Below are 12,948 nucleotides of genomic sequence, written 5' to 3' on the forward strand. Positions count from 1 at the left end.
GTGTAGTTTTACTTTTGGTACTTTAAGAATATTTTGATGCCAATACTTTTGTACTTTTACTCAAGTACATTTTTATTACCTGACTTTTACTTGTAACAGAGTATTTCTACATTAGTAGCAGTATTGATACTTTTACTTGATTAAAGAAATGGCGATGCGCCATGCAAGTTCCATGTTGTATTGATCATGAAAATGATTTTGTTCATTTGCGGTGTTTAAGCTTTACGTCAAATACGTTTTATTTGGTTGCTGGCTTGGCTTAACCATGCAGTTATTGGAGGGTTATCACCCTGCAGTGCTTACTCAGCTGGGAGGCGCTGTGAGCTTGTAGATCGGCTATTTTTGGCAAAGAGTTATAGGTGTAGAGGGAAAAAAGAGCAGCAAAAGTTCATCTGAAACACAATTTTATACAATATGGAGGGGGTCCCTGCTTCATCTCTCTCTCAGCTAGGGGGTCCTTGGCCTGAAAACGTTGAAGACCCCTGCTCTAACTTCTTCAAATGTCAGTTCAGCGGCTCAGTTTATCCCTTTATCACAGTGTCAATTGAATCTTGGCAGTGGTGGGAAAAGTACTGCATTTTAGGGAGAAATACTCTATTACAAGTAAAAGTCCGGTATTCGAAATGCACTGCCTTGAATAAAAGTACAAAATTCAATATATACAAGTAGCAAAAGTACTCAAGTTTCACAAGTTATCATATGTTTACAAATCTTTTGAAAATAGCAGATCTACAAGCTCACAGCGCAACAAAGCGTTGTGAGCTTGTAGATCGGTTATTTTCAAATAGCCAACGTTTAAATAGGGCTGAAGTGGTTAAATAGGGCTGAATGTAAAGTTTACTATTTGCCTCTGAGGTGTAGTGGAGTAAAAGTATTGGAAATTGGAAATACTCCAGTAAAGTCAAAATACCTCAAAACTGTACTTAAGTACAGTATTGAGTAAATGTACTTAGGTTACTTTACACCACTGGTCTTAGCTCAGGGAGCTAAATACAGCTTAAGTTAACAAAGGATTGTAATGAAGGCTAGACTTGTAGCCTATTTGGTAACGGATTTTCCCTTGAGACATATAATATAATACTAAGGTGACATAACCATCATGGTATCCTCCTTTTGGATTTCCTTGTCTTTGCAGGTAAGAACAAAGCCCGATTATACTTTGTTGTGCGACGGTGTTGCGTTGTGAGCATGCAAATCTATTTTCGGCGTGTGTGACACAGTTGTACAGAGTATTTATTTTAAGTTCAAAGGCCAGCCCAGATGAGACCTTGTTGATATGCAGATATTGTTTAAAATTATAGACACAAATGTAATTCCATAACAAAGCACACACAAACAATGAATAACAATACCCATTTGTCTAAAGTCTTGTTTTATTGTGCCATAAAATTATGAACTTTGCTCGTGTATTCATTCAAGTTGTAGAGGCCTATCTGTGAAGAACACTTACATTGGAAATACATTGGAAAGAATGAAGGCAGACATAGGCTATATCTTCATTACATGATTTGAAATGTACTTTCAGTAGGATCAGTACTATTCAAGACAAATCACATGTCCATTTGAAAATATGATGAAGATGGTCAGAAAACAGATGTTTCCCTTTTATCAACTCTTTATCAAATCACCAAAAAAGAAAGGAAGAAAGAAAAGAGCATTTATCATGGTATGTGTTGGGAATATGTGCTATCAATCACAAATAACATTCAGCAATCTTTAAACAAACATTGCATTTTCAGTGTGCAAAGAAATTTCTACAGGCCTTAGTCAGTATACAATCTTTGCCGTGACAGGGCAAAAGTTCAGTTCTGTTTCATGCCACATGAGAATTCGTGTAATTTAGTTGCTGGGACTAGCCTATATGTCTAGACAGCTTCCCCAAGCTCCCACTGTGGCCTTATCAACACCCAAATAATTTTGTTAGCTGTAGGACATTGAGGAAAATGAATGTAATGTGATTTCAACAAAAGTGAATTACTACTGAAAAAGAGAGCATTGTACTTTGTCCTCTTCTTAATTATGGATGGATGGAGGTCTGTGGACACACACACACACACACTGACAATAAAACAGGACATTTTTGGCCTTATGTTGCAAATGCCCTCACTGTAAAAATAGCAGCAGTTAAGGCGAAGACTGTTCCCCATGGATACAATTATACCTGAGTACCTAGTACAATACCATGTAATGTTAAATCTACAAATCATTTCAGCAAAAAAAGAAAGAAAAAAAGATTATGGAATATTACACAATGTTGCTAAAAGCTTTTTAATTTTAAACATTTTAAAATGGAACATTGTGAAATGCTAAATGCTAATAATTGAGTTGCTGCATCAACCTGACACACTTAACGAGAAAAAGCACTCTTGCTTTTTCGTTTTTGTAACTTTTTCAAAAGTTACAAAACAAATCGAGTCACTATCCATATGCAACTAAGACAGTTCATTAAAATAATCAACACAATTTTCTCAGTGAGTAATAATAGTAAGAAGTCCAATATCTCATCCCATAATACAGGGATATAACAAACCATCAGGGAGCTGCCTGTGGGTCCATTATTATGGTATTTGTGCTATAAACCACTGGTAAAGGACACGTTGGTCTCTTTGCTGATACTGTCTTTCACCTCCCCAGGCAGGGTGTCAAAGAGGTGGTCCTCTACAACCAGGCAGTTTTTGCGAAGCAGGCGGCAGTTGCCCAGCTGGGCAGGCAGTCGGTCCAGGCAGTTCCCCCTTAGCTCCAGCTGGTTGAGCTGGACCAGTTGGCCCACGTTCTCCGGCAGCACGGTGAGTCCGTTGTTCCCAAGACAAAGAACCTTGAGCTTGTTGCACCTGAACAGATGCTTGGGCAGCACCTCCAGCTTATTGGAGTTGATGGCAAGGTGCTGAAGGTTGTGGAGGAGACCTACGTCTGGCGGGAGTACTGTGATGGAGTTGTGGCCCACATCCAGGTGTCGGAGTTTGGGCAGGGTAAACAGGGCCGGGGGCAGGGTCTCTAGCTTGTTGTGAGAGAGGTGGAGTGATTCCAGAGACTTCACCTGGCCAATGGAGGCTGGAATGGTGATGATTTTATTGTGCCATAATTTGAGGGTGGTTAGCCTTTTAAGGTGCTGGAAGCTGATGACCTCCTCTATGGTTCGAATGTTGTTGGATTTTAGGTCAAGTTCCTGTAGGTTGGTCAAGCTGAAAATAGCATGTGGTATCCTCTCCAGCTCACAGTTGTGCAGCTCCAGTTCTGCAAGATTTGTCATCTTTTTCAGACTATTTAATACCAATAGTTTTGTTCCGTCGTTGTGCACCACAAGTTTTATTAGGTGTGGAGACAGCTCAGTGATGTTTGTGGGCATTTTTGTGAGGTTACTCTTCAGGTATAATGTCTTTAAACGTCTCAAATCTCGCATGGATTCAAGGCCAATCATTTTGTTGTTTTCTGAGCTCAAGTTCCCCATTAAGTTAAGCTCCCTCAAGCTCTTCAGCAAATACACCCAGGTTGGAATCTCTGCCACATCAGTGAACTTGACATAAAGGCAGCGGAGATTGTCACGGAGGAAAGTAAAGGCTGTTTGCTCCACTTTGGCTGGGCAGTGACAGAGGTGAAGTTCCTGTAGGCTTGTCATTTGAGAAACCTTTGCAGTGAACCTCACCTCAGGAATCAGCTCCAGTTTGAGCACTTCCAGGTCAGTGAGGTCAAACACTGCATTGGGCAGCCCAGAGAGCATGAAGAGGTGCAGCTCCTGTTGGTCCTGCGTGTTTCGGCTCACCAGCTGCCTCAGCTTCTCAAAGGTCCACTCGTGATTGAGGCTGATTTCCCTCAGCTTGTTCTCACTGACCTCTGACAAGAAGACGCCAAAGCGTTTCGAGTACAGCTGGTCATACTGGTCAACCATGTGTAAGAGGAATGCAAAGTCATTCTTGACATCCGGAATGTCACTGAAGCTGCTTTCTTCCCTGACCTTCTCGAAAGAGTACTCCTTAAGGGGCCGCCTGAACAGCCAGAACAGAGAGTACAAGCACACCATTCCGTAGATCATTATCAGAGCCATGTAGCTGAGGAGAAGCTTTCTCAGCATGAAAGCCATGTTGTGAGTGCAGAAGAACTGTCTATAACCTGTCAGGTGTTTTATATCGGGCTCGCAGATGTGTTTGAATTCAATGGCAGCCATGAAGGTCGAAGTGTAGGACAAAATCAAGATGAATTTGACCGTTTTGACAATAGTCTGGGCTACGTAGAGCTTATAAATGAAATCACTGTCCTCCACGTGTGCACGGAATTTCCTCACCTTCTCAAATAACGCTTTGGCCTGCTCTCCGTCTTTTTTGTCAAGGATGGTCATACTACTTGGAACCTCACCAATTGGCTTATCTGCTGAGAACTTAACCCCACTGTTTCCCAACATGGGTGTAGATGAGTTGGCATTGGTGCCATCTTCTTTCCCCTCTAATGAGATCTGTTTTGGTGCAGAGGAGGTGCCAGTTAACCTCTGTTTGTTCTCCTCATTGTCCTCGCAGGCCGTCTCAGACAAGGCCTTTGTCGTCCAAGGAGACTCAAAGCATCGACCCAGAATTGAAACAAAGTGCTCAATCTTTGAGCTTGTTTTGGGGTATTTGAACCAAAAATTACTACTGACCATGAGCACAAGGGTATGGATGAGGGTGAGGTATGGAAAGTACTTGGAATACCAGGGCAAGGCAACATGGTAACACATTTGGTTGACAAAGATATACTGCTGATAGTCCAGGTTGGTGCTGATCCCTGTAGGCTGAAGTTGCCCAATATATTTTTGTGCCTTCGCGGTGTGCTGGTGTGTGACATGGATCTCGTGCACGGCACTGTCTGGTAAGTCTTTAGAGGCCAGCGGGGCAGTGGGAACCACAGTTGTCCTAGAGACAGCAGACGAAGCAGCCTCCTTTGGACTCTGTGTTGTGTAAGAGCCCGACTCCGATGTGGATGACTCCTCCTCCAGACAGGGAAGGCACGCCACCTGGTCCTTGGTAATCTGCATGGTCATGGCAAAGATGGCCAGCATGAGCATGATGATCCCCAGGTAGTCCATGAAGACATCCCACCATGGCTTCAGGATGCGGTACGTGGGCTGGATGTCGTTCAGGGATGCAACCTCGGTGAGAGTAAACATCACTGCAATGCACAGGAAACAATGAATCATGTGAGTTAGACGAGAAGACTTGAGAACCGGAGAAGGAAAAATATTTAGATTAGTGAAAACATATCCACTTAAATGGTAATGCATCATTTTCTGTTTAAAGTCCAAATACAGATAGCACAGTCCATAAAGGTTTACTGTCCTGAGAATCATGTGTCATACATGAAAGGAAAACCCCCAAATAACACTCAAAATGAGTTACTCTTCAGACCAGCTGTACCATAAAGCCCAGAGGTGCAAATTTGTGAGCAACAGTTCTGTGGATTAAATCCCTGGCAAACTGGTTAAATCCGGGCAGATGAATTGAATTAAGACAAATGCCACTCTTCCCTTCCCTCAAAATTTTAGAGGGAAGGGAAGAGTGGCACTTAAAATTGTAGTTTTAGAGTCTAAAACTACCAATGATGTGTCCTTAAATAGCTTGTATAACCCTGATTGCTCCAGGGGAGCTGCTCGCATCGGCCACTGGATACAGTCAGTGTACAGCAACCAAGTGTGAATGTGGAACTGTGTACAGTAGGCGCACAGCAGGGTGTTAGTGAAGGAAAAAAAAGACCTCAACCTACGCTGGATGTTAATTTAAGTCATCCTCATGTGCTTCAATTATTTTCTTTCCGGGTCTTTTTCCAGCCCCATTTAATTATATAAAAACACTGAGCCGAGGCTCTGTGCAATCACTCTGATCCTCCTGACTTGTTTCAACATGTGGTTACTGCCTGGAATGGCTGGGAAACCTTTGATGTAAGCTAAGTCTACCAACTGTTATGAGTCACAGGAGTTTGGCACGCATGTGCTTCATTTAGTGAAGCAATGCAATGTGTGCCCTTTTGTTGTTGCATGTGGCACTTCCTGTATTTTCGGTGTTGCTTATTGCATCCATTTATTTGTTTCTGAACCATCTTTCTCCCCCAACAACAATAAGCAAAGCAAGTAATAAAAAGAATATATAAAAACATAAATAAACCATGCCCTCCGGCTCCGGTCTGTCGTGCCTAGGTGGAAAGACTGGTGATGCGAGGTTAGTAGTGCCTAAAGGAAGAATTACAAGACAACCATTGCCGAGCATCTAGCAAACGTGGGAAATTATTTAAGCCAATTATCAATAGCTAAACCTTAGCTGCGTGGATCAGCACAGCAGTGTTTAGGCTACCCAACCCGGCGTTTTCTTAAATGTTTGGAATGGTTTAGAGTAGACTGTGTGCTATTTCAACACCTGTTGTTCAGTATATTATTCATTTAAAGTCTGACGGGGGGGGGGGGGGAGACTACCAAAGAACATCCAGGTCACAAAACTGAGCACACAGTGTACTGGCCACTTATTAATTGAGTCTCATCTGAGGGAGAGACATTGTCTATACGGGTACAGACAACACACACACACACACACACACACACACACACGTCACACACCACTGAGCCGGTTCAACAAAGAAATGGGTCGCAGACTGCCTTGCCATGTGGAAAATAGGCGACAGGCCTTAACTATTCGGTACTAATAATAACATGTTAGGTAATTTGGAGTCACGTTACCACGAAATAGGAAAAAACTCCCTAAATTGTCGGGTGAAACGAGAGAAGATATCTTGCGCACGAACTTATGTTGTTGTACAGGGTCAGGTGACTTACAGTAGGCTATTGTAACACGGAGCAGCGTAGCAGGGTAACACTGTCCCAGCATATGTCACACTGTGGCTTATTATATCAGTGTCTATGTAGTCACGATGTAACATCATCGAGCAATATATAGACCACTAACTAGTAGTTAGTGTAGTTACTAACTACTATTAATAAAATTAATAAATAAACCGTGGAATGGCAAAATAACAACCAAAGGAGCATACTTACTGCTTATGTGACGTTATCTCAATCCAATTATTATTTTCTAATGCTACAGCCTACATCCCAGTTTGTGTGCGCCTCTCGCTACCAATTCATGGGTCCATCATCGTTTAAAACCATGAAGGGCTGATGATCGGCAACAACGTCCCTCATTCTGTCTGGAGACACACGACCCCGGCGCAGCTTGACTTGTCCGCGAGTTGCAGAATATGCGCAGATAGCAGCCTGACCATACCCATGTAATTCGAAGAAAAGGGTGGTCCAACATGGAACCCGTAGTGAACGATATTATGGACGTCTCTCATTGGAGGACGAAGACTTGACGCGGTGGGTGCTTATCTAAACCCTGAAAACTGTGAGTCTTCAACAGGGTTCCAGACAACACGACATGACGCGCTGCTGTTATAATGTTATTGTGAACTAGTCCAACTGGCTCATTTGGCCCCTCTTGTCGCCCTTTGTGTTCATGGCGCGTTAATAAACTATAGAATCCCTTAATGGACCTGATCTGAACTGTTAATAACTTGCCTCTTAACAGGAATACATTGTCCCTGTCGCATCACGCACTGTAGTCTGTCTATGCCTATATTAAAATAATATAATACCTCCTCTCTCTCCCCCCACCCCACCCCCTCTCTTTCTCTCTCTGTGTGTGTGCTTGCTATATTTCCAGCTTTGTCTGGATTTGGTTGCTGATGCACAGCGTCAGGAAGTGTCTCTTGAGTTCCAACCGGTAGGCTACAGGTTTCAACCGGTCCTGGCCAGATAATGTAAGAAGGAGAATGGGCTGCTGGCTGCTGGTACTCACAGTTCATGCTCACTCAACCCTTGTACTGTGTATGTGAGGAAGTGAGAGGAGAAGGAAGAAAGAAGGAAAGCCGTCATATATATGAGGGTGCTTTGAGATGCTTTGCCAGGCTGATAAGATCATACATGGACTTAGAGCTCATGTACAACCAACCACTCACATATATGACTGGACTATCTCATTAAACTTTGATACAGCGCAACATTTTAATTGCACTTGGTGTGTTGAGTGTGTCAATAACAGGTCTGTGGGACAGTGGGAGATCAAGTTAAGCAGGTTAAAACACAAAGTAGCCTGGTTTCCACTGTAGGGCTGGCCAACATTTTCTCATGACCTCGGTTATAATTCTCAAAACAGCTTTCTGTGATTCTCTTATATTGTACTTTATCTTACATCGTACTGCCACTTCATTTGTCAGTCAGGCAGTATTTTCAGAGACTAAATAATGTTATGCATTAGATTACACAAACATTTCAGTGGAACGTTCTTCCTGAGCCTGTAGAAAATGTGTTCATGGACAAGGCTCTGATGACAATGATTGTGCAACATTCTGCCCTGGTTCCAAGCCTGCAGATGGTGTCAAGGCTGTCTCCTAGAGACATATGGCTTCTGTGGTGCTGGATGGGGGAACGTGGTTGAGACACCATGATGGTGTGGTGGACAGAGAGGGGAAGGTGGTTTAAGGCAATGTCATTGACTCATTGGTGGTGTACCAGTCACACTGGTACAACCACATGGGGGTTCCTGCCTGTGTGGGGTGGAGCCAACAATGGATAATTACATAGGGAAAATGAACCCAGATGTCCATAGCAACCAACTCAAATGTGTTTACAGTTGTTGGAATGCACAGTAAATTATTCAATGTAGCCCCCATCCTGTTTTCTAGAGAAACCACTGTGCATGATGATCACGCACACAAATAACAGGTGTCACCTTTATTACTCTGAAAGCAAAGAGAATTATTACTATTCTTTAAGAATGTGTTATTCACACTGGCCGGGAATATCCTCACCATGAGTCTGCACTTATCCAAACCCAAGCACACGTTGTTTCTATGGCAATTATTACCTGTAAGCTTGCCAAGTCGATGATTCTCTATATGGTAAGACTGCAGGCAGCACTCTTATAGCGCTCAGCATGTTTGTTTGTGTCTGGATTCCCCGTAGTGAGGACGGTCTAAAGTGAAGACATAGGTTAGAGTAGGGAGCTAGGGACACAGTATAATACTCAGTGTTCATTTATCCATTTGTAGCCTACAGTAAGTCCGAGAGTGAAATATAACCAAACTAAGTTACATCTGTACACTCTGAATTAACACTGAGGATTTTATTGTGTAGTAAGTCAGAAGTTCGAAGCGCGACAGAAGTTTTGTGTGTGTGTTTGTGTGCGTGTATGAGGAAGTGAAAGTGAAAGGGTGTGCAATCTGTGCATATAGATGACACTACACTAAAGGTGTTCGCCACCATTTCCTTCCTATGCTTTGCTTCATATACTGAATAGTTCCCTGAAATGTATATTTACTTTTCCGTTCTAGCTAAGTGAAACCTTAATAGTAGCTGTGTGTGTTCATGCCACACAAAAATAATAATCTGCTTCCGGTGTCACTGATTTGAAGTCCCATAATTACATTATGTAAGCCATAAAAATTAGTATACATACAACATACAATAAAACACCCTTCCATATCCCATCACATGTATGAGTTCCCGATTTAGTTCCATGAAGTTCTATCTATGCAGTCAGAAACATTAAAGGGGTATTTCACTTTCAAACACTTCTGGGCTCATTTTAACACCTACTCTGGCTTTTGTGTGCACCCCATGGACAAGTTTCTTGGTTCAATGTTAGATATTTGATATACATTTTATCAGACATGCCCCCTTCCTATATAAACCTGTTGTGACTTCAAACTCCATTTTAATGTTAATGTTAGACTCATTGAAAACACACATCCCTGGTTCTGGTGACTGATATTGTTGTTCTAATGCGTGAGGGGACATGTTTTTTCAGTTACTTCTTAATTTATTTCATTTCATTGTTTTATTAAAATAAAATGAAAAAAGTAGGCTAATTGAAAAAAAAAAAAACCCTCATGCTGCTCATGCTGCGCTTTAGAAGGTCAGTCGTGTGGTGCAGCCATCAGGACACGAGTAAGCTGCTGTGTTTAGAGATTAATACGATGTTACACTTTTCTCACCAATATGAGACGTTATTACATTATGCACTGTTATTACATTATCAGCGGCTACATAAGGTTCTTAATGTAACACATTATTACATGCAAAAATCTGTTATTACGTCATGCACTCATGATATTACATTATAAGCTTATTACATTATGAGCTTTTATTACATTTACTTTATTACATTATGAATCGTTATTACATTATGAGCCATTACATTATGAGCCATTATTACATTATGAGTTACATAATGTCAATATAACCATAAAAAGCCTTTTCCACGCAAGCTATACAGCATTGTTTTTTCCTTTTTTTCTATTTCATTGATATAACTTGAAATGTTGTAGTCGGTTCGAGAGGGCAACAGTTCCAGCAGAAAGCTCCAGACTTCCCTTTCCAGGGCAATATTAGCCATTTCATCCTGGGGGATCCAGCGGCGTTCCAAGGCCAGCGTGGAGATATAATCCCCCCCATCTGGTCCTTGGTCTGCCCTGGGGCCTCTTCCCAGTTGAACATGCCCAGAGGAGGCTCAGGAGGCATCCATACTAGATACCCGAACCACCTTAGTTGGCTCCTTTCCGTGTGAAGAAGCAGCGGATCCTTTCGAGAGAAAAACTCATTTCGGCCGCTTGTATCCGCGATCTTATACTTTCAGTCATGACCCACATTTCATGACCATAGGAAAGAGTAGGTACAGCGACCACAATACTGCTCTGGCTCTTGTGCTCCAATTCTCCAGCTGATCCCCTGCTCCGTCCTCCCCTCACTCGTGAACAAGACCTCGAGATAATCGAGAGATAATGTGTACCAATTTGTGTGAGTTAATCTACTATCTTCTACTTTAAATCCAGAAATCTTTGTCTTGTCTGTGTCCCTTCATGACCATATATGGTGCATCAAGATGATGTCATAGACTGGCCTCCAAGTACTTGAAGACACCCAGACATTATCACACTGCAATGGAAAGCAGAAGTGTTGCAAAGCGAAGACGAGAAGATGGCGATAAATACTCAGTGTTGTTACCCACATATAATGAACGTGAGAATCTGCCTTTGATCATGTGGCTTTTGGTGAAATATTTCGGTGAAGGTGGATATGACTACGAGATTATCGTAATTGATGACGGCAGCCCAGATGGGACCTTGGAGATAGCAGAGCAACTGCAACAGATCTATGGGAAGAACAGAATTATTCTTCGACCAAGAGCATCAAAACTAGGCCTTGGCACTGCCTACATTCACGGCATGAAGCATGCCACAGGAAACTTCATCATCATCATGGACGCTGACCTGTCTCATCATCCTAAATTTATCCCAGAATTAATCAAGAAGCAGAAAGAAGGTAACTATGACCTGGTGTCTGGGACACGATACAAAGGCAATGGAGGTGTGTATGGCTGGGACCTGCGCAGAAAAATCATCAGCCGAGGAGCCAACTTTGTCACTCAAGTGCTTCTGAGACCTGGTGCTTCAGATGTCACTGGCAGCTTCAGGCTGTACAGAAATAAGGTGCTGGAGAGCCTGGTTGAGCAGTGTGTCTCCAAAGGCTATGTATTCCACATGGAGATGATTGTCCGGGCGAGACAGCTCAACTACACCATCGGAGAGGTACCGATTTCATTCGTGGATCGAGTTTACGGAGACTCCAAGCTGGGAGGGAATGAGATCATATCATTTTTTAAAGGGCTGCTCGTGCTCTTTGCAACGACATGAATCAGTATGTACAGTATGTATGTATGTCTGTGTGTCCCAGACCGAACTAGTGTCATCAGACCGAACAACCTCAAACCCGTGTGACCCATATGACCCAGGCCGGGGGTGTGCAGTGCTGAAACACACAGTTTCAGAATTTCAGATGAAGCTACAGGTGAAAATGTACTTAATGGTCAGGGCAGCAGTGACATATTTATCCAAACTCTCCCATATTGGTGCGTCACAGCTTCACACTGCTTTGACGATGTCACAGTTTATCTTTCCTCTGGTCTTGGTCTTTAGACCCGCAGATCCGTTGAGGTTCATGGTTCATCTTGTGTACGAGATATACAGTAAGAGTAACATTATTTTGTTCATTGTAGCAGCAATAATAATAGTAATATAATAATAAACACATACAACAACCGGGAGAATCGCAAAAAAAAGAGCCTCTTTCCTTGTGGCCACATCTGAAACAGTGTATTGGTTGGGACTGCTATACAATCTTTAATTCTGCAAGCTTTACTGACACAATGTAATGTCCATTGTATATGTCTTGGATGGAAGGAAGTTCCACCCTCTGTGTGGAGTATCTCGTGGGAGTACATGGCAAAGGAGCGCCGGGACATGAGGTGCATGAATCATGGTATCGTCATGACGATCTTATAAAGGAAGTGGGATTCACTGGTCTGTGCCTTCCAAGAGAGCGCCAGTGTGGCTGCATCTTGTCTGACGTCGGCTGGGGTGATACCAACTGTAATCTGCTCATATTGTACTTAAATAACGTATTACATCAACTGATTACATGGGCAATGGTGTTATATGTTGTACCTAGCGTTGTTGATCTTTTTGCAGTGAGCCCCGTTGGAGCTCACTGCTGTCAAATGTTCAAACCAAGACCCCCGAGATGGGGCTCAGGGATTCACACCATTTGGAGCTGCCAATGCTGGCACCTCAGATGTTGCATACTATACTCAGCAACAGCAATATGTGATTCTTTGAGCCTCTTTGACATTTACATATAGGAAATGGATAGGGGGGGGGGGGCAGGGAGGCAGAAGTGCAAATAGAAACGGAAGCAGAGATAGAGAGACTTGAAAATGACAACCATTTTGATTATTGCGGTCAAATCTACAGTATAGGGATCAGAATCTTAATACCATTTATTGCTTTATTGTTTAATTGTGCTAATTATTTGCATTGGGAATGTGATATGGGGATTCATGTGCCAATTTTCATTACACCATGGGTTCCCAGATTGCACCA

General features: G+C 42.6%; 2 protein-coding genes across 2 annotated transcripts; one reads left to right on the plus strand and one right to left on the minus strand.

The window, feature by feature from the left end:
* Positions 1 to 1,357: 1,357 nt before the first annotated feature.
* On the minus strand, positions 1,358 to 7,415 carry lrrc8da (leucine rich repeat containing 8 VRAC subunit Da). The gene is made up of 2 exons (XM_080440891.1): positions 7,007 to 7,415; positions 1,358 to 5,136 (listed from the first exon to the last, which is right to left on the minus strand). Coding segments are annotated over exons 1-2 (2,565 nt in total). The 5' UTR covers positions 7,008 to 7,415; the 3' UTR covers positions 1,358 to 2,572.
* Positions 7,416 to 10,950: 3,535 nt separating this feature from the next.
* On the plus strand, positions 10,951 to 11,703 carry LOC308093523 (dolichol-phosphate mannosyltransferase subunit 1-like; the record flags this gene model as incomplete). The annotated part of the gene is made up of 1 exon (XM_080439860.1): positions 10,951 to 11,703. One exon carries the CDS (start codon positions 10,951 to 10,953, stop codon positions 11,701 to 11,703), a length of 753 nt encoding a protein of 250 aa, XP_080295986.1.
* Positions 11,704 to 12,948: the final 1,245 nt, after the last annotated feature.

The sequence above is a fragment of the Gymnoscopelus braueri genome, assembly GCF_963280865.1.
Source record: "Gymnoscopelus braueri genome assembly, chromosome: 10".
In the NCBI taxonomy this organism is placed as follows: Eukaryota; Metazoa; Chordata; class Actinopteri; order Myctophiformes; family Myctophidae; genus Gymnoscopelus; species Gymnoscopelus braueri.